This window comes from Panthera uncia, chromosome D2 (genome assembly GCF_023721935.1).
Source record: "Panthera uncia isolate 11264 chromosome D2, Puncia_PCG_1.0, whole genome shotgun sequence".
Taxonomy (NCBI): domain Eukaryota; kingdom Metazoa; phylum Chordata; class Mammalia; order Carnivora; family Felidae; genus Panthera; species Panthera uncia.
In genome coordinates, this window is record NC_064818.1 from 77097506 (window position 1) to 77119749 (window position 22244).

A 22244-nucleotide genomic window follows, 5' to 3' on the forward strand; every position below is an offset into this window, starting at 1 on the left:
GGAGGAGGAGGAGGAGAAGCGGGAGAGGAAGGGAGGAGGAGGGGGAGGAGGAGGAGAGGAGGAGGAGGAGAAGGAGGAGGGGGAGGAGAAGGGGGAGAGGAGGGGAGGAGGAGGGGGAGGGGGAGGAGGGGGAGGGGGAGGGGAAGGAGAAGAAGACTGTTTTTCCCGACAGCGACATCATACGAATGCCAACCAAGTCTACTTGTCCAGTTCAGAAAGAGGAAAAGAGAATTATGCTGAGAGAAAAGAGCCAGTCTCAAAGTTATACACCGTATGATTTAATCCATCTAACATTCTTGAAAACACAGGACTATAAAGATGGAGACCAGCTTAGAGGCTGCCAGGAGTCAGGGACGCTGAGGGGGGTGGTGGCTATGAAGCAATGGCACGAGGAAGAGCCACCATAAAGGGACGGCCCAGTACCTCTGTGTTGGTGGTATTTCCACGAAACGGCACATGCAGTACAAGGACACAGGACTATGTGCACATACAGACACACACACACGTATAATGGGTAGAATGTGAATATGATCTGTAAATGTTGTTACTGTGCCACAATTATGCAAAATGTCAGCACCGAAGGAGGCAGAGTGAAGGGTGCACGGCACCCATTCGTTCACAACTTCCTGTGACTCTGTAATTATTTCAAAATAAAGAGCTGTTTGCTTTTTAAGATCTCTTTAAAAAGACTTTCTCGCAACGTGTTCAGGGTTATTTGACGTATCTCATAAACTCACCGGTTGTACGGAAGCATCACAGACTTCAGGGAATTCTAGCTTAAATTTCTGCGACCTCTCCGAAACACATCCTAAAAACCTACAAAGGCTCTCCAAAGGAAAAATTCTCAACAATGCTTCAACCTAGTGCCAGATGTGCGAGAATATTCCCCACAGCTGAGTCAGACAGAGACAGCTGGGGGAAAACTGGAGACAACCAGAGGAGGGGCAGGAAACCCTTCATCCCCCTTGATGCCTCTATTTTGAAGTTCAGGGTCTGCAGCAATGAGAAAACTGGACGCCACCTCTAAAGCTCAGATGTGGCTGAGGCGGCCAGGTGCTCACCTCTCCTCCCCAACCGCCATCAAGTTTCCACACTGTTCGGTTCAGAAACTTGCAGAAAACAACAGGACAGGAAGGAGGGACAGTTGTCACACAGAATGACAGTGTGGCACCAAGACAAGGACACTGATGACAGCATAGGAAGGTCATTACAGTTCTCCCATGTGTCCCATCAGACCCAAGTGTCTAAGAACTGCAGCCAGGAAGAAGTCAGCGCCTCGGGGAAGCAAAATTATGTAGCTGATGAAGGGCTGCTTGGAAACTGTACTGGGGGTTTGCGTGCTGACCGGGTCAACATCTATAGACCTAAGAAAGGGCTGCAACTGCCCCCCAGTGGAGGAAATCTGGCTGCATTTTGCCTCGTTAAAAGATAGTAAAGAATAAACACTGATAGGCAGTCTACGAAGGACAAAATTCCACACAAAAGAACATGAGATATATCACCCAAAAGACTCTGAGAAGTAAGGTGCCTCTTAAAGTGATTTCATGTAATAACCAGGAAAATATTTTCCCAGAAATTATTCATCCCAAGTATAGAAAAAAAAAATATTTAAATTAAGGCCAAATATCAAGAAAACTACAAACCCAAAGGCAGAATTAAAACCTGTAAGGAAAGACCTATAATTTTTAAGTAGGGATCTCTGCCGATGAAGTCAAGAAAAATAAATAAAAAGTGTAAGAGATGGAAAGAAAAAACAAAATTGTCATTATTGAGCATATATTGTGATTTTGTACCCCAATCCAAGTAAATACATAAATAGTTGTTTTGAATAAGAGTTTAGCAATGTCGCCTGGATATAAATCATAGAAAACATTGACTGTCCTCCTGTATGCTAGCGAGAAAGAGTGAGAAAACTGAAATTAAAAGCATCGTAAAATAGCAAATATCAAAGAATAAATCTTTTAAAGATGGGCAAGATCTGTTTATTGGGAGATATTTTAAAAGATTGAACAAGAGGGGAGATATACCATGTTCATGGATTGTAAGACATAATGTCTTCAATATGTTAATTCTCCCCAATTGATTTATGACATCAATGCAACTGCCATCAAAATCCCCAAAGTTTTCAGAAAGGTATTTGAAGAACCTGACCAGGTGGTGTAAATGTGTGTGTGTGCACTCACACACATGCATGCACATGTGCACACAAGGAGTCAAGCATAACGAAAACTTTTAAAGGAGAACTAGGTCCTGCTGTACTGGATATCAAGATTTGTTATAAAGCTATAGTAGTTAAGAGAGTAAGGTATTTCATGTATGGGTAGAAAAATGAATTAATGATAAAGAACAGCAAGCCCGAAAACAAAACCATACATATATGGACTCTTAATCCCCGACAGACACTGCAAAACAGCAGGCAAACAATTATCACCCCACTTGCGTACTTCAAGGAAAAAAATAAAACTGAATTCTAACTTCATATCATAAACAAAATCCATTCCAGGGGGTTGAAGGCCTAACTGTGCAAAATCAAAAAGGGAAAAGGAAGCTTTAGAAGACACTATAAAATATCTTTATGCTTATGGAGTAAGAAGGGATTTCTAAAACAAGTCACAAATAGTAGCAACCAAAGGAAAAGAAATTGGCATATTTGACTACATTGCAATTAAGAACTTTCGTTCATTATGACCCCACAAGAATGAAAAGCAAGCCATAAACAGAGAACGCATTTGCCATCGACACCGTAAAATCTACTTAGAGTGGAAACATTTGTAAGAAAACAACTGAACAGAAATGTCACCAAAAAAAAAAAAAAAGATCCAAATGGCAAGTAAGTACATGAAAAGATGCTGAACCTCATTAATAATTAGGAAATGTAGATGATATCACAGTGAATCATCATTATACACCCACCAGATTGGCCACATATGAAAGTCTGATCATACAACAGTTGTTCGGAATGTGAAGTCTGGAGCTTACACAGTGTTGACCAGGAAGTCCGAATGGCATGCCCCCTGAGGGAAACAACTGAGCATTTGTTCCACAGGGAAGCTAAACCCAGCTATTCCAAAGTGTATATATACTTGGAGAAACCTACGCCCACGGGTTCAAGAATTATGGAAAGAAAACCTACGCCCATGCATGTACAAGAGTTTTCATGGTGGCACTTGTCATAAAATATAGAATCGGGAAATAAATCAAATATCCATCAGCACTAAAATAGGATAAAAAAATTGTCATGTAGTGCTATGATGGAATCCTATATAGTGACAGAATGAAGGAACAGAAGAAATATAGAACCTTGATAGAAAATTACAAGATATGGGGCGTCTGGGTGGCGCAGTCGGTTAAGCGTCCGACTTCAGCCAGGTCACGATCTCGCGGTCCGTGAGTTCGAGCCCCGCGTCAGGCTCTGGGCTGATGGCTCGGAGCCTGGAGCCTGTTTCCGATTCTGTGTCTCCCTCTCTCTCTGCCCCTCCCCCGTTCATGCTCTGTCTCTCTCTGTCCCAAAAATAAATAAAAAAAACGTTGAAAAAAAATTTAAAAAAAAAAAAGAAAATTACAAGATATGTGTGACTGAGTACACACAGTATGATTCCATTTATGTGAATTTCAAAATTAGGCCAAACTACCTTATCCAGAGATACAAACATAAGCAGTAAAACTATGAGGAAAATCTGTCAAAGCTGGAATAGAGGTCACCTCGACAGTGGAAGGGATAATGATGTGACAGGGAAGATTGACAAGACTCTTACTTCTTGATTCAGGTGATGGTTACACAGGGATTAGCTTTACAGATGTCTGTTAAAAGAACATACATATTATATGTAGTTTTTCTATATGTCTGCTTTATCTAAAAATAAAAGTAGGAAATATCCTGCATGAAGCAGTAAGAGTGAAATATTATCAGCAGAAAATCACATCAGTGATGTGGTAACAAATTCGTAAAGGTTTCAGAATGCAGGGGTATCTGCGTGGCTCCTTCAGTTAAGCGTCTGACTCTTGATTTCAGCTCAGGTCCTGATCTCATGGTTCGTGGGACTGAGCCCCACATGGGGCTCTGGGCTTACAGCACCCAGGGCGCTGCCTCTGCCTCTCCCTCGCTCACACTCTCTCTCTCAAAAATAAACAAATTTTAAAAAAGAAAGCAAGAAAGAAAGTTAGGGGCGCCTGGGTGGCTCAGTCAGTTGAACACCCGACTTCGGTTCAAGTCATGATCTTGTGGTTCATGGGCTCGAGCCCCATGTTGGCGCCCGGAGCCTGCTTCGGATTCTGCGTCTCCTTCTCTCTCTGCCCCTCCCCCCTCTCAAAAATAAACAAACGTTAAAAAAAATTTTTTTAAGATTTCAGAATGCATATTGAAAGGACAAAAAAAAAAAAAAGAAACAGTAACACCAATTTTTGTTGTTGTTGGGGGGGTACTATAAATGAGACAAAATTCCTTATAAAACTTAAAATACTCTTCCCATAATATCCAGTAATTGTGTTCCCTGGGATTTGCCCAAATGAGTTGAAAACATGGCCACACAAAAAAACCTGCCCATGAATATTTATATCAGCTTTATTCATAATTGCCAAAACTTGGAAGCAACCAAAACGTCCTTCGATGGATGAGTACATTGTGGGTAGTGCAGCCAGACAATGGAATATTATTCGGTGATAAAAAGAAATGAGCTATCAAGCCTTGAAAAGACAGGGAGGAACTTTAAATGCATATTACTAAGTGAAAGAAATGAGAAAAGCAAATGCTCTATGATTCCCACTAGGTGACATTGTGAAGAAGGTAAAACTCTGAAGACAGTCAAAAGATCAGTGGTTGCCAGGGGTTCAGGGGAGGGGGAGAGAAATAAGTCGCTGGGGTACCGGGGAGTTTTAGGGCAGTGAAACCATTCTGTATGGTACTCTAATGGTAGCTACGCGTCGTTACACATTTGCCAAAACCCAGAGAATGTAAGACAAAGACAAAAACCGGAAGCCTTCATGTAACCTATGAGCTTCAGTTAATAAGAACGTATCAATATTCCCAACACTTGCAACAAATGTATCACGGTAGGAAAGCAGAGGAGTGGAGATACAGAGGAACTCTCTGTGTCTCCCTTCATTTTTCTAAATCTAAAATCTAAAACCTCTCTAAAATAAATAAGCTGACAAATTAACAAAACATAAGCACACACGCTGCAAAAAGAAAATACGTCAATAGAGCACTGATGTCTTCAAAATAAACCTTATCAACATTACTACAAAAATAAAAACTCTGACAGATCAGTAACCATGAAAGGAAGCAGATTGATCAAAGAATTTCTTGAGTGGAAAACGCCTAGTTCAAAGGAATTTACTATCTCGTTCTTTCAAACGTTCGAGGAACAGATCGTTCTATGTTCCTGCCCTGGCCCAGGCCTTTAAAACATGTGGCAAGGGCCCTCAGGGCCCACATCAATGACTGATACAAAGCTCTTTCACTGGAACCTACTTGTCAGCCACTGTTGCAAGTGCTTTATTCAAGTGACCTTATTAGACACTTATCCCGATCCGATGGGGATGTCCAATTATTACCCCCATTTTGTATCTGAGGAAACTGAGGCACAGAGAAGTTAAATAACACATCCAAGAGCACACAGCTACTAAACAGTGGACTGGGTTTTGAGTTCGACTCAGTGCAGTTCCTGAGTTCTTAACTACACTGCAACATATAAACGGAGGGTCTCTTGTCCTTCACATATAAGGAGGTTTTATAAATTCACACACACACACACACACACACACACACACGCACGCACACACACACACACACACAGACAAGAGTGGAGAGACAGACTCCAAATGCTGACTGCGGTTGTCTTTGGAAGATAAGACTGTGTTTTGTTTTATTCTCGTCTTTGTTTTCTACATCTTTCAAATTTTCTGCAAGGTGCGTCCACTACTCGCGTGGTCGACACGTTTCACAGGCCAGGAAAGAAATCTGTTCTAGAACAACTTGCACGTTACGTGGAATTAAATTTCTGTGTCTCTTCCTAAGTTTCAGGGGGTGACGTGGCAAATTCGGTTTTCTGCTAAGCCCATCCCAGAGCCAGCGGAGCAGAATTACAGAGGAGGGTCTCATCACAGAAGCAGCGGCAGGATGGGAAGAAGACAGGCAGAAAGGTCATGCGAGCAAAATCCCGAGATGTGGGCTGGCCTCCGCTGCACGGGCTCAAAGGAGCTACAGTGTCTCCTCGGCAAGGTCACTAGTGTGACCTTGGTGGCCCAGAACCGTACCCGGGGTCAGCTGGGTGACAGAAAGTGAGCGGAGCCCATGGTGCTCCCGACCACATCAGAGCCCCGTCCCCCGACCCCTCGTCTGGAAGGAATTTCTCTGCTGGCAAGTCCACTGTGGCCTTGGTTCCAAACCGAGGCCTCTGCAGCCTGTGGCCCCAGGCTCACCATGGCCCACAGGGCATTAACAGACACTCAGCTCACAGCGTACCGTGGGCAACGGTGAGCCCAGGACCCCTAACCCAACCCGGGGAAGGCCCTGCCACAAAACCACTGGGAGAACAAAATAAATCTCTCACGTTGCAAAGGAAGGCTGGGAAATCCTTACAAGACATGTTTCACTTCAGAGACTGAAGAATAACTTTCTTCTTTTTTAAGTTTACTTATTTTTAAGAGACAGAGAGAGAGCATAAGTGAGGGAGAGGCAGAGAGAGAGAGGGAGAGAGAGAGAATTCCAAGCAGGTTCCGCTCTGTGAGTCCAGAGCCCGATGCGGGGCTCGATCCCATGTACCGTGAGATCAGGACCTGAGCTGAAACCAAGAGTCGGACGTTTAACCGACTAAGCCACCCAGGTGCCGCAAGAGACTGAAATAACTTTCTAGGCAAGTTTGAGACGGAGTTGAAAGTGGGGGGCTAGGAAAGTGTGGAGGTGTCCCAGATGCCCACATTCATCATGTTTCCCGAGCAAGGTATGTCCGAGAGGGGTGCGACCCCATCCCAATCCTGGCCCCTGGCCGCCCCCCCTCGCTTCCAAGGGGTCTGAAATACAGACGTGACCGCGTTATCACTGCCGGGACCACATCAGCCGCACCTCTTCCAGAATCGGGAGTCTCAGAGTCACTCCCCTGCCCTTAACAGCTCTGCCAGATGTCTAGGGGAGACCAGAGCTGAGCCCCAGGGAGCGTCTGACCACACAACAGTAGGGAAAGGCTCCCAACAAGGGCTTGGATGAAAAACCAAACTGCCCACAGCAGTGAAACACTCTCATGTATCACACACACACACACACACACACACACACACACACACAGAGTAGGTCAATCCCCAAGCAGGGTACCTGCTTAAAGCCTCAAATCTCACCCAGCCCAGGCATAAGGAAGCTCCCATTCACCGACATGCATCCCTTGGGGAAACCCATTCTACACCCACGATGGCGGGAAATCACGTTCCTTTCCAACAGATCAAAGAACACTTCCTACGGAGGCTGGCTCCGCTGTCCTGGGTCACGAAGAATCCACTTGAACACACACAGAATACGCGTTCTGTAGCCCAGAACGCTAGTTCCAGCACGGGGCAGGGGCTCAGTAAACGAGTCCGCCATTCATGTCGAGCACTGGGTGTATCCTGAGAAGAAACAGAGGATCCCGAGATCTTGAGACTCATATCCTCACAGAAGAGAAGGGCTGCCCGTAGGAGTCACTAGGATGTGACAGAGGAGGGGACTGGACCCTGAGGAGGAGGTCTAGGAAAATGAAAGAGAGGTGATCAGGGCAGGCTTCCTGGAGGCAGCATTTGCGAGAAAACTGAAGTTCGAAGGCAGGGGTTGGCAAGCCTCAGCCCATGTGATGGCCAAATCCAGGCCACCACCTGTGTTTGTAGGGCCCAAGAGATAAGAATAGTTTTGTAGTTTTTAATGGTTACATTTTAAATGGTTATTTAAGTACATAATGTCCTCAATTTTGCCTCTTGGCCAACAAACCACATATTTACGGTCTGATCCTTTAAAAACGTCTGCCAACTCCTGTAACTGAGACACACGCACAAAACAAATCCCAGATAGCAAATAAAAGCCATCGCTAATGCTCGCCGAGGGCTTGCCGTGTGCTCTGCGTGCAGCATCCTTCGGACGCTATTTCACGGTCACGTAGCCCCATAAAGGGATGTCCTCCCCACTCTGCAGAGGAGGAAACTGAGTCACAGAGAAGTTAGGGCCTTGCCCAGAGTCGCACAGCCAGTGAGGGTAAAGCCTGATCCCAAGATGCCCTCTCCGTTACCAACTCAGACGCCTGTCCAGTTCTTGGGAGAAAACACATGACCCATGTTCTCAGCACACGACACATGTAAGAAACAAGCCCGTGTCTGGCTGGGGTGAAAAAGGAGGCAGGGGCGCCTGGGGGGGGGGGGCGGCTCAGTCAGTTAAGCATCCGACTCGTGATTTTGGCTCAGGTCATGATCTTGCAGTTTGTGGGTGTGAACCTTGCACGGGGCTCTGAGCTGATGGTGCAGAGCCTGCTTGGGATTCTCTCTCTCTCTCCCTTTCTGCCTTCCCCCACTTGTGCGCTCGCTCTCTCTCAAAATAAGCAAATTAGGGGCGCCTGGGTGGCGCAGTCGGTTAAGCGTCCGACTTCAGCCAGGTCACGATCTCGCGGTCCGTGAGTTCGAGCCCCGCGTCAGGCTCTGGGCTGATGGCTCGGAGCCTGGAGCCTGCTTCCGATTCTGTGTCTCCCTCTCTCTCTGCCCCTCCCCCGTTCATGCTCTGTCTCTCTCTGTCCCAAAAATAAATTAAAAAAAAAAAAAAAAAAGTGTAAAAAAAAAAAAAAAAAAAAAAAATAAAAAAAAAAAAAAAAAAAAAAAGGAGGCAGAGATCAGAAATGAGAGGCAAACAGAAACAAGTAAACTGTCTCAAGGCCTCAGCTCAGAACTGGCACCTTGGCATTCGCCTTATTCTATTCTTGCCGGACCCGGCAAGGCACACAGACCAGCCCAAAGGCAAGGGGCTCTCGCCTGCTGTGAAGGGAACGGAAAAGTCACATGACAATGGGGCAGACACAAGGAGAGCTGACGAACTAGACCAATGATGCAACCAACCGCATGGACCATCTCAGGACAGTATCTAAGATGCGCTTTGGAAACCTGCCCGAGCTGACAGTGCTCCTCAGTCACGTGTCCTCCAAGCCAGAGTCACCAAGGGGAGAAGTCCGCATCTGACACAAGCCCTTGATGGCACTCGCTCACATAACAAGATGGGGCTGATGTCTGGACCACCCACACCTTGAAGATGAAGCGGGTGACATCTCCATCGGCCACGATGCAGGTGACGTCTGTCCACCTGCCACCCGACCCCTTCATCCTGCCACCTGCCCAGCGAGATCTGGGGAGAGACGGAGAGGAGGCTGGGCACCGGGTTCTGAGAGTGCCCGGCTACGTATGTGAGGCCCCCCGTTCTGCCCAGCACCTCCCCCGGGGGCTCCTGCCTGACCCCAGGCCAGGGTTCCTAACTGCAGGGGTACCTGCCTCCGTGCACCACCTCCACGGCCAGGTCTTCTCTCTCCCTCCTATATTTGCATATCACGGCCCCCCCCCACACGGCTCTTCTGCCCCCCTGGGTTACCCCCAAAGCCTCGATTTTGTTTTAACAGGAGGGCGATGTAAAGAAGTCCCACACACCGAAATCCCCTGCAGCGCACTCAGTGAATCAGAGCCGTGCCGGCTGTCCTGGAGACCAGGGACCCCAGCCCACGCAGACAGCGCTCTGAGGCCGAGGCCAGGGACACAACTCTGAGTGGGCTAGAGCACACGTGCGCGTGTGTGCACGCACGTACACACACGTGTAAAGAAATGGGCCTTGAAAAATCTTCCTGCAAATGCCTCCCCAAATTTTAATAACTTCCAGTCCTGGGAATGAACAACTAAAACAATTTGAACCAACCCCCGTGCCAAAGCTAAAAGAAAAGGAAAAAAAAAAAAAAAGATCTAGACAAAATATTTTTTCTAATGTTTAAAGTACTCAAAAATGAACAAAACAGTAAAGGCCTCTGCGGCCCGCGTCTGAGGGCAGCAAGAACCCAGTCCTGGGAGGCGTTGACCAACCCTGTGATCCTGAAGGGACAGCTGGCGTTTTGATCAGCCTGCTGGGACACAGGGACAAAAGTCGTGCCCAAGGCCCGCCCGAGGTGGGCGTCCGATTACCGCCCATTTCACTGCGACCCCCAAGGTCACGGGGTCCACCAGGGGGAAGAAGCAGAGACACAGCCCCACATCACACGTCCTCAGCTCACCTTCCTGATACGTGGCCGGATTCCCACACGGAGTCGTGACCCTGAGGCTTCTCTTTCCAGGAAGCAACTTTATTCGTGCCGGCACCGCTCAGTTGGGTTCGTGCCCGAAGAACTGAGCCCCGCACGCCACGTAGAGTAGTTTCTTTATACATTTTCTATTTCTTTGCCTCCCATTTATGGTAACACACAAACATGCAGTCTGATCAAGTGATCTCATGTTTACAAGGTCATGAGGGATCTTGTCACGTAGGCGCATAGTCAGGCTACCTTCACGGGTTTTTTGTGTGTGTGTGTGTGTGTTTTTCTTTTCTCCCTTTTTTTTCTCTCCTTAGGGAGGGGACCCTACCACAGACTGATGGCGATGGCAACAGTGCGTGCCTGTCTGCTTTAAAATGGGAGAGAATTCCTACTTGTTAAGTGATTACAGAAGTTTGTTGAATTTCCTTTTTTATTTTAGGAGGCACTGTTGGTCATACCTATGATTTCTTAGACGGTAAGTTTTTGGTTAGAAACACAGCCCCAAACCATGACATTACGCCTAAGGGAATCTGCAGCTCCCTTCATGACAACCGACTCTATTACACGTGGATGGGCTCACAGAGCAGCTGAAAACAGATCCTGCCTCCTTACAGGCAAAGTTGTGAAACATTGTGTTTACTTAAGCGGCTGCGCTAAGCAGAAAGTCTAGACTCAAAATCTTGGGTTCCAATCCCCGTTTTGCCACTTACAGGCTGCATAACCACAAGCAAATGACACATACTACCAAGTCTCATTCTCCTTATCCATAAAATATGGATAATGGTACAGGGTGCCCGGGTGGTTCAGTCAGCTGAGTGTCCGACTTCGGCTCAGGTCACGATCTCACGGTCCGTGAGTTCGAGCCCCGCATCGGGCTCTGTGCTGACAGCTCGGAGCCTGGAGCTGCTCTGGATTCTGGGTCTCCCTCTCTCTCTCTCTGCCCCTCCCCCTGCTCGTGCTCTGTCTCCCTCTCTCTCTCTCTCAAAAAAATAAATAAAAACATTAAAAATTTAAAAATATATGGATAATGATAATGACGATACCGGTAATATCCACCACATGCAGAGAGACACTGAGAGATAATGCACACGAGGCCCAGTGCCTGGCCTTAAGCTACTGAAAGTTGAAATGTTTAAGAAATGGTTGCTATTAATATTAGGAGAAGTGCAATCCTAGATACCAGAGCTTAGCGTAATAGAGATAGAGTAACAGTGATGGTCACAGTCGATCACGGTAACAGCCAGCGCTAGTGGGCCAGACTTGACCCAGGAGTCTAGCACCGATGTCTTCGGCCATCCTAAGGTAAGTAATTAAAAGACCAGTATTTTTACAATGGAGTAGGACCCCAAGACTAGCATCATGTGTTTGTAAATACAAGACTCTCTCTCTGACTCCAGAGGCCCCTGGGTCTGGCTGGGAGATAAGAAACGTACACACAATGTACACGGGCAGCTATGAGGCCCCACCAGAAAGGAAATGAGGCTGCCATGCCAGGCGGCAAAGGGCGGGGGCGGACAAGGCAACCCACCCTGCAGAGATTCTGCAACGACTTCTGTTGAGTCAGTGGGGAAAATGCGGCTGTGAGTTTCTGCGCCCTGCAGGAGAGAGAGTGGCTCTGAATGTTTCCCTCCTCCCCCATTCGATAATGGTAAAAGAGAGGCCGCAGAGGCCAGAGAGGCCCGCAGACAGCAGGCAGCCCCAGGCAGCCCCAGGGGAATCTGCAGCTGGCAGCTGTTCCAAGGGACTCTGCCCGCCCTGGGCCGGTGGAGGCTCTCCACAGGGCCTCCCTCACCCTCTCTGACTTCGTCACGGGCCACGGGGACGCTGTGATCATCACTGGCAGCCTTCTCAGAGCTCTTGGTTCTCACGCCTTTTCTGCTGCTATTTTTACCTAAAAAGAAGGAGAGAGAGAAATGCCTTTACTTCCACACATGTCAGAGTCCTCCCAGGATGGTGAGAATTCAACCATCGTCGGCAGAGTAGCGCCCCCACCCTCTGCCTCCCCTGTCCCCACTGTTGGCACCCTGGACGCTGAGGGGCTTGTGGTCACAGGAGATGAAGTGGGTCGCTGCGAACACCCAGGGAAATTAACACTCCCCATAAAAACAGTGTATACATGCAGGCCGTCCCTATTCGAAAACTGCAAAATACCCTACGGCAGGACTTTGACCCTCGTGGGGGGCCCAGATGGTGACACCACACCTAATTGATAAAACGGAGCTGGGAACTCCGGACTTCTGACCACAGCGCTAGGATTTCCCACCAGGTTGGGTTCCTCCTACCAGTTCTCTCCAAGGCCCTGGCTGGGGGAATGGGAGTGATGATGCCCCCACCAATTGGAAAGACTCCTTACCAGACTCTAGGAAGCCTATCTGCTCATTCCCCCCAGCTTCTGTCATGCTGTACTCCCTCTCTCTGCTCCTGAAATACCAGCCTCCTTTCAGCCTTAAGTTCACGCGCTGGTCCTCCTCCTTGCATTGTTCTCTAATTAACTCCTGCTAATCTTGCACATCTCAGCTTTGGCACCTCCTCTTTTGGCTTTCCCGAACTCCCCAGCTAAATCAATGTCTCCTCGGATGGGCTCTGATAACACCTTTCTTAGGTAGAGTTGCCTCTAAGTGGAGCCTGATGCAGGGGTTCAGTTACACATGATATATCACCGGGGGTGGCTAGGGGGGAAGGGGGCGGGGTTCTAAAGGGAAAGGGGAGGGAGAAGAAGGACAGGGCAGAGGAAGGAGCTGAGTAAGGCTGAATTCTCTCTCAGCCAGAGGCGGATTCAGCCTGATCCCACGGGCAGCTCTGGAGCAGGAACGACACACAGAGCATTGTCCCCACCTTGAGACAAGAAGCCACCTCTTCTGCAGTTGGTTAGCTTGGCCACACATCAACCAACTAAAGAGTGACAGATGTACATTTCCCACCTATATTCTGGAGAAGGGATCAGCTATGAGCCATCACAGCCAAGACCCCAGCAGCTGGGATACGGGTGTACCTACAGGAAAAGAGGGCCCGGGCGGGGTCCCGGAGCCCCCACTACCTGTGCTGTGAAGCATCATCACATGCGTGTAACATATGTCAGTCTGTTCATGAGGGCAGGGACTGTGTCTCGTTCTGTTTACTGCCGTATCTCTGGAGTCTGGTACGTAATAAGCTGTGATGAATGAATGAATGAACAAGCTAATGAGTCACTAAATGACAAACAGACGAGAACAAGAGGAAGGGCAGGTCTGCGGAGAAGGACGTTTATTTGGACTTTAAAAAGCAAGTTGAAAAATACCAAAAACATCTAGTGGACTTTGTGCCAATTAATGAATCATTTCAGACCGTTCTACAGTCACCACCACCCCCCCCCCAAAAAAAAAGATACTCATCAAGAAAACCTTAAGTCTTCAAAAAATTCAAAGGGCACACTGGGTCCAGCCAAAGCTGATGCTCTCTCCATCGTATTCTGGAGTGATGCCTGCTGGGAGTATCTTTCATTTTCCATGAAAGTGCCCCCTCAGGTCAAGAAAGCCAAAGAGCCAAAATGTTCAGAAGAGAGCTGAGCCAGAGAACCTACGAGCATCTGACATCAGCCTGATGTCACCTCAGCATCTGCCCTCTTCTGTGGGGAGGAATGTCACGGCCAGTGACCTCCAAAGATGGCCCCCTCTGAAGGGCCTGACCAGGGGTCCGTAAAGATCTTGGTTGTTCACAAAAACCGGTGCCATCACTTTTACGAGTGTGGAGTCTTATTGGGCAGAAAGATAGGATATTAAGGACGAAAAAGTTTTACAAAATATGTGAGGGAAAAGCCAAAGTTCTGGAAAAGAATGTTCCATCCCAACCCTCCCCCGAAGTCGGCCACTGGTTGCAAGCCTTCTCTCTCCCAGGACAACCTCTGTGGAGCCTCCGTGCCACCATGGGAGCAAGCGTCAAAGAGTGGGGCCCGGTGACGCCCCCAGCCTCACCTCCCATGTGCCGCATCGACGCCCATGACACAAACGTGCCCACGCAGCTCAGGGGAGCCACCGGGGGCCCAGGCGCGGGGCAGATGTCAAAGCCCTGAGAGTTGAACTCCCCAGGGGGGACCGACATGTGGGGAACACAATCCCCGAGGAGGTGGCAAAGGGGCATAGATCACAGAAGCCCTGTCACCTCCTCTGGTTATCCGGTGACAGAGTTCCAGCCTATCGTAGGCCTACGGCTCCGGCCCCAGCCCCGGGCAGCCGGGTTCTGCCGCTGCCCTGCCCCACGGTGACCCACCTCACTCTCTAGGCTCCGTGCCCTCATCGACAACACAAGGAGACACGGCACCTGTCTCAGTGGAACTTAGGGGAGGAGACAAACAACGTACGTCAAGCGTTCAGGGCAGTGCCTGGCCTGCCGCAACCACCAAATAAAAGACAGCGTCTCTCTCTCCGTCACCGACGCCACCCCCCAGCCCCCCAGCCCCACTCGTCACGAAGCGCCACCCCAGCCGCTAAAGGGTAACCGCTCACACGTGGAGCGTGAGTCACAACCTGGGAGGCACTTCCACGTGGATCGCCACACCGGGTGTGGGCGAGGACCCAGAGAGGGCAGGAAGCTGACCGTGAATTACAGACGGGGACACTGAGGCACAGAAGCGGGAGAGAGGAGACCCACCCACGGTCACTGACAGAGCCAGGAGGCGGGAGAGCCGGAGGCGGGCTCCAAGGCGAGGCCCTTCCCAGTCCCCTTCCTCGCTTCCAGCAAGAAAGACGGCACGCGGTCGGCACAGAAGGCAGATGAAAGGACAGCGGAATAATGCGCAGAGAAAATCAACAACTCCATCTGGGCTGCGTGACAAAAGCGAATTCCTTAAAAGTAGCAAAATGAAGTGCGGACGAGGGCCACATGTTCTATTCTGGTCTATGGTGATAAACATCATGCTTCTTGGTTGATAGGAAACTATTTTTTCCCCACTCTATATACAAGGAGCTTCCAGTCGCAAGCCCCCCCTCCCCGCCTTCCAGAAACTGAAAAAAAATTCTTTGCTGCATATTTTGCATTCTCCCCAGGAAATTCCAGCCCAAGGGGGTCTGTGCTCTCTCTGGTGAAGGATTCAGCCCGGGGGCCCTAAGCTCCTCTCCTGCCTCTGGCTAAGGAACCCACGTGAGAGGAAAGGGCCTCGCCCAAACGCACAACGGGTTCTCGGGAGCTCCCCCAAAATGCAGATGCTCAGGACAGACAGTAATTACGGTTCCACAACCACGCACGTCCGCAGAGAACCCTCACGCGTGGCAGCCGGGAAGACACGGCAGGTGAACGTGTGTGCGGGTGTTCGCGGGCCTAGGGCCATGGCGTGGGGAGGGAATTAGCCTGTGTCTCCTCCAGTTCTGAGAAAGTCAAGCTCCTGGTAGAGACAGGAATCCGAGGACCGAGTAGATCCCGAAAGGCAGGCTGAGTGGTTGAATGAGACACCTGCCTCCTTGAATCGGGGACCTTGAAGGTCTGGGGTGGAGCTGGGAGGCACTTAGCACAGCTCTCTAAGTACTTTTCACCAGGGCTAGACCCAAATCAACCAGCCAACCAATCAGTCAAAAGCTCTCCCCTCCCCGCTCTGCTGGGTATTCCCTGGGAAACTAGCAGGCCACCCTCCCCTCCTCTGGGCCAGCCTCTCGTGCAGGCTTGGTCCCCAGCAGGGCCTCAGGGGCGTGAGGGCCAGCCGCTCCCGACATCTACACAGGGGCAGACACCTTCCTGACTTGCAACCACATAAGAAGCCCTTTGCTTCGAAGGATCCACCAGCGGAAAAGCAACAGATGGGGATGTGCCGGGCGCTGGGCAGGCCACCGCTGGCACTTGCCTGTCTCGGCTGGGTGCCATCTGGAAACAGCCCGAGACGCAGCCTTGGGTGCAGAAGTATACCTGGGAGGTGACTGCATGGAGTTCAAGGGAAGAAAGACGCAGAGAAGGAAATACCAATAAACCTAGGCTGCGTTACTGAGCGAGACCCACCGGGACTCAGCCTGGCTGGGGACTCTGGGGGACCGGGTAGGAGGGGCCCCCATACCGAGTCTCCGAGGGCCGGGAGGCTGGAGGTTGACCCGCCACACCTCTGGAAGCATCCTGAGTCCTGAGTCACAGTGAGGAATCCGAGGCTTGGAGAAGCCACATGTGCCCCTGAGTGGCCGAACCAGATTTCGATCCCGGCCCTCTCTGAATTGTGAACTGCCAAACAACCCACACGTGCCTTCGCGTGATCGAGAATTCCAAACAAATCTGTGACACTGGAGTCCTCAGTCAACATTCCGGAGGTGTTCTGTGCCCCTCCGACCATTCCGTGATGCCTGGATGAGGAGCCAACCAGGTGCCAATCAGTTCTGGGCACCAGCCATCCAAAGACACCCTAATTTCATGGGTTTCGTGATCCCAGAGTGGCACTAGGGTAGCAGGGACCTCAAAAAGCCACAGAGGGCAGAGTCATTGCTGGAGATGCCAAGCCTGAGAGCCCAGGCTCCCCGGCCCCGGTGGGGACATCCAGAGGACATCCTCACCTCAACACCCAGCCTCAGAGGCCCTGGCTGTCCTTTCCCAGCACTGAAGGCACCATCTGCCATGAGATCCGGCAGCCTTGGACCCTTGAGGTGCACAGGGAACACAAGGGCTATTTTTTAAGAACCGTGGCATCTCACCCAGCCTCCCCCTAACATGGGAGTGTCTCCCCTTCGTCACCCACGCACAGACCCTGGCTTCTGGAAGCACGGGCACAGGCTGGGGGCTTGCCAGCATGACGAGTTGACTTTGGAAAGCATTCTGGAAAGAGAGGCGGTGTCTTAGAAAGCTGCTTGCTGGGGCACATCAAACGGCCTTCTTTATAAAGCATCCTTTCCCTCAGAATTTTATAGGGAGCTTATCTGGACAAATGCTTCGGATGTCACCCTTCGAGTGAGTGTTTAACACCCTGACGTAAAGAGCTCTTGCTACGCGTTCATGCGTGCTGATGGCCCCGTGATTGCTTTTAAAATACACAGTGACGTGCTGACACGTTCTCCCGATCCCCACGCTCCAGCTCTGCCCAAGAGACGACGTGTCCGGCCGAAGGCCGAACACAGCAAGACGCGCTGAAGGGAGACGAGGCAAACCTCCGAAGCGAGGCCCCTTCCAACAACTGGCTTGCAGCACACAACAGAAGGGGCTTTGTTTACCACCACATATGCTCAAATAACGAGTCTTTGGTTATTTCCGCCCCCCACCCCCCGCCCCCGCGACGGGGGCACAACCCAGCGCGGAACACAAACTCGCTGATTCCGGGCACAGACACACAAACGAACGTGGCTCGCGGCCCGCTCTGCAAATTCCACAGGCTCGGGACCGTGGGCCAGGGCGGCGGGTGCCCACACCGAAAACAGCGGCGCCTTCTCGCCAGTCCCGGAAGAAAGCAACAAACAGGCCCACAAGCAGAAGCCCGAAAGGAACCCAAGGCCTGGGAGGGGGAAGAAACAACATCTTCTATTTAGTGTCTGGTGTATCAGCCTGTTTGTTTCTCACTACCACTGGGGAGGGAAAAGGTGAGTGACGTCTGTGAACGACGGTTGACCTTTCTAATTTTTTGTTAATGTTTCTCTATCATTGAGAGACAGAGAGACACCGGTCGTGAGCAGGGGAGGGGCAGAGGGAGAGGGAGACACAGAATCGGAAGCGGGCTCCAGGCTCTGAGCTGTCAGCACAGGGCCCGACGCGGGGCTCGAACTCACAAACTGCGAGATCATGACCTGAGCCGAAGTCGGACGCTTCACCGACTGAGCCACCCAGGCGCCCCTATGGTTTGCTTTTCTGTCCCATTTTATCTTCTACAAAAAGTATAGCCACAAACCCTTTGGAGATGACGTGCAAGGTAAGGATGTCCCAAATCCACACACGTGCCTAAAACGTGGTCCCCTATGGCGCCCCTCGTGCTGGGATCGTGGAAACTGGGCACCTAGACCTCCATCTCTGGACCCCAAAGCATTCCAACCGCAGGGACCTAGAAACTATTGAATGTGGCTCGTAACAGCCGAATAAATGGAATTAGAAAGAGGTGGGTAGGTCCCTACGAGAAAGAACACTCTAGCAGTCAGTACCATTCATCCAATGGACGAGGTAGGAAGAGCCCATCGGTGGAAGAGCGTGAGCGGACACCGGGCAGCCCAGCATAGGACTCTTGCGGCGAACAAGAATTCACACGCACGACCACGCGGTTTCCTCCAAGTTCTAGAATTCTGGGATTAACCGATGTTCGCCACGAGGACCTCAGAAACTGCGCCATCGTGAGTCCCACTCGACCTCAAAAAAAGAAGCCCTCGGGTCTGTATCCTGATGGTAAGAGCGGCTGCAGGAACCCGTACCAATGATAAAATCACAGAAAACAACACACACACACACGCACACGCACACGCAAATGTGAAGTATGTAAAACAGTGAATAGTATTGTGCCGATGTCCCTTTACAGCTTTGACCCTGCATAGAGCGGCGATCCTAACCCACTCGGGACATCTGGCAATGTTTAGAGACATTTCTGGCTGTCACAACTAAGGGGAGGGTGCCGCTGGTTGAGGCCAGGGAGGCTACTGCAGCCTACAACGCCCAGGACAGTCCCCCCATCCTACCCCCACAACATATACGACCGGCACAGAACCTCAATACTGCCAAGGCAGGGAAATCCTGTACTACAGTTCTACAAAACGTTATCATCGGGTTACGCAGGCCCTCCCCATGCTATTTTTACAATTGCCTGTGAGCCTGTAATTATTTTTAAATGAAACCTTAAAAAAGATCCCACAACGCTCAGTACATCAGGGCTCTACTTTCCTGGGAATCCCTCAGCCACTCGTGGAAAGAACGCGACGGGCTCAATTAACCAAAGGATTCAGCTGTCCGAGCCACCTCCGGGAGAACGGCAACGTGTGACTTCCGTCGCACATTTCGGTGGTGGCGTGACAGAACAGCCACGGCTCAGGGCCGAATTCACGCCAAGATCAAGTCCCCAAAATCCCCGGTTCCTTAAGCAAACCCTCCTCTGGGATTAAGACAAGACTCCCTCTGGAGCCTGCCACACAGAACCCCTCCCCTGCCTTCCACTTCCCTCGAGCCCGACCTTTACGCAAGACAGGGCGGTCTGAAAAAGAGGTGCCATCTGTAAAGACAAAGCACATGATCAACGTTTACATTAGTCACATACACGTTTACCACCTTCCTGCCCTCTAAATCTAGCCCCTCACTCCCCCACCAGGCCTCCGGAGCCTGGTGTGTGCATCGTGCACCATCTACCCCGTGAAGCCACGTCGGGACGTTCACATTCCACACCCCAGGCTGCGACACAACGTTCCTTCCTCCGCAAATGCCTCCCGACGGCATAATGACCACCCGCTTGTGAGAAAGTCCAATGAAGGGACGAATGCTTCCGTTGCACCACGAGTGGCACAGACACCGAACGGCCACTTACAGTGGGGGAAAACCACTTTCCCAACACAGTGTGACTGCACACAACCACCATGGACTCCCCTGGTGGAGTCATTCTTAAACCTGTCTCCTCCACTTAGAGCCCAGGGGTGGAGGGTTCCACCGGCCAAACACTCAAAAACGGGGGGTTAAAAAAAAAAGAGGCCCGGAGTCTTAAGTTGGTGTTAAGGTCCCACTTTGCTTGTCCTTGCTGGGAGGGAGGGGGAGAGGGCTCTTAAAAGCTCACCCAGCTCATGACAAAGAACGGCAGGCTGGGGGAGGCAGCTCTCCCAGGGAGCCCCGAAGTGGGGTGTCTGGAATTTCCAAGGACCTTTTTCCAGTTTGGGGGTCAGCGATCCAGCCCTCAGCACAGCTGTGATGACTTTTTCAAAGCCCCCCCCCCCCCAACTTCCGCGCTGTCTACAGGGGCAGGGGATGTGACCCGCGCTCTCTACCCACCGGACCTTATTTAACACTTGGTGTCAAACAGGTCCTTGGTAACCACCCGAGGAATGAACGAACAACTCACAGACGGACTAGCACAGCCATCCGCTGACACACTGGAAGGTTCTGTTGAACAGCTTTTAAACCAACTGACCGAGCCAAGAGAGGTGGCAGGTTCGGGCTTCCTCTGTGGATGAGGACACCAAGAGTCAGGAAGCTGAGTGCCGAGCCCCAGACCCGGGTATGAAGTGTGGTCCTCAGAGTCCGTCCGGGGCTTCTCTTACATTCCCCTGCCCTCCCCGCAGTGAGTCCCAGAACCCAACATACGTGTCTCCCGCCCACCGTGCCCAGCCCTGCGCTAATCCCACGGCAGGTACTAAAAACCAAAAGCACCTGCAAATCTGATCCAAACTACCAAAGCCAAAAGGCCTTGGGTCCAAAGGCACAGGAGAAGGGCTTTCAAATCTCCCAAGCCAACCAGCGACGCCAGCTTCCTAAAACGGTCAGTGCCTCGGGTTCCTCACCTGTCACATAAAAAGAATACCCACCCCCCACAGCCACTGAAAGAATTAGATGACACCGCTATACACAAAGCTCCTCACGGAGGCACAGCAGATGGTCTACAAATGTGTGTGTCTCCTCCTACTGCTGTTATCAAACCACTGTGGTTTTATGCATCTTAACTCTCCTAATTCCCCAGCAGATATTGGAATTTCTGGATGGTTCTGTTTCAGGGTTACACAACTCACAGCACCGCCTGCCCATTCACACAGTCTGTTCACACGCTGAGGCATGGCAGGGCCCAACCCTCAACCCTGTACATGTGCAGAGGGGCTGCTGAGATGGGCCCACACATTTCAGAGTTCGGTGTCCCCACCCCCTCCCGTTTCCTGTCACCTCCTGCTGACTTTCTGAAGCCTTTAGCCAAGCAAAAGCAATTCCTTCCATGCCAGGAGCTGTGTGAGGGTGCCACCGGCGTGCATCTCCTTTCAAGGAAGGCCATGACGAGGCCAGGGAATTTGGCTACAAGCCTGCTCACTCCCCAGTCCTGAAATACTAAGACCACGGCCCTCTGCGGTTGAAGCAAAGAACGTTTGGAACAATTAAGAGAAAGTCGACCCCCCCCCCCCCCCCGCCTTCACAAGGAGTGAAACCGCATGGAAGTCATTTGCCAAGACAGGGCTGGCAGAGGCGGATGGATGGAAGGCTGGCCCGCAGGCTGCCAGGCGCCCCTAGGCTTTCCCGCCATCTGCAGCCCAACCTCTCCGCGGGCACAGGAGCCTCCCCAGCAGAGGCTCTGCCGTCCTGCCCCAACTGGGCAGGGGATTCACGGGACCCAGGGAGGGCGCTGAGAGGGGACAGTGGCTGGGTAAAGGCCCACTGCTGAGCTTTCTCCCAGAAGGCCGTTGTGCCAAAGCAAGCCAGCCCTTCACGTCGCCAAATCGTAAATTCACTCCCCAGAACACGCCCTGGAGGAAGACTGAAAAAAGTAGACAGAGAAGGAAGGGTGCCCGGCAGAAAGAGCCTTTGCTCGGCCAGTTTCCAACCGGGGCCACCAGCTCCCCAGGCAGCTTCCCCACTGGGCGCACCTGGACCTGCGAGGGGAGCGCCAGCCGGTTGAGGCGCCCGGGAGCTCGGGGCGGCCGGCGGGAGGCGCAGGGCAGTCCCCCAGCGAGGCGGGGGCAGCGACGGGTGGGTCGCGCCCCAGACACACGGGCCTGGAGGCCGGCTGTCCCCTCGCACCAGAGGGCCACCGCTGGGAGAGGCGCGCGGCCACGGGCGCCCCCTCGGGCCGCCCAGCGCACAAAGTCACTTACCTGGCGGCGGCGCCTCGGGAGCCAGCTTCTCCCTCTTGGGAGCTTTCTTGGGCTTGGTCGCCGTCTTGGGCGGCCTGGACTCGGGCGGGCGCGGCTCCCGCTCCCCGTTCCCGGTCCCCGCGGGCAGCGGCGGCGAGAAGGGCTCGGGCTCGGGCTCCGGGCGCGCGTAGTAGGGCTCCCGGCTCCAGGTCTCCTGCACGTAGTAGTCCGGGGCCTGGAGGGCTGCGCCCTGGGCGCCCACCCGGGCCAGGGCCACCGCCAGGAGCGCGAGGGCCAGCGCCAGCGCGGCGGC

The 22244-nt window shown here is 51.5% G+C and overlaps 1 protein-coding gene across 1 annotated transcript in view; it reads right to left on the reverse strand.

Annotated features, from left to right (window-relative positions):
- CPXM2 (carboxypeptidase X, M14 family member 2) overlaps positions 1-22038 on the reverse strand; it is a 139938-nt gene extending 117900 nt beyond the window's left edge. Inside the window, exons 1-2 of the mRNA XM_049646565.1 lie at positions 21953-22038; positions 12061-12159 (exon numbers count right to left, since the gene is read on the reverse strand). Coding sequence (XP_049502522.1) covers positions 12061-12102 — 42 coding nt within the window. The 5' untranslated portion in view covers positions 12103-12159; positions 21953-22038. The remainder of the gene's footprint in view (positions 1-12060; positions 12160-21952) is intronic.
- Positions 22039-22244: the final 206 nt, after the last annotated feature.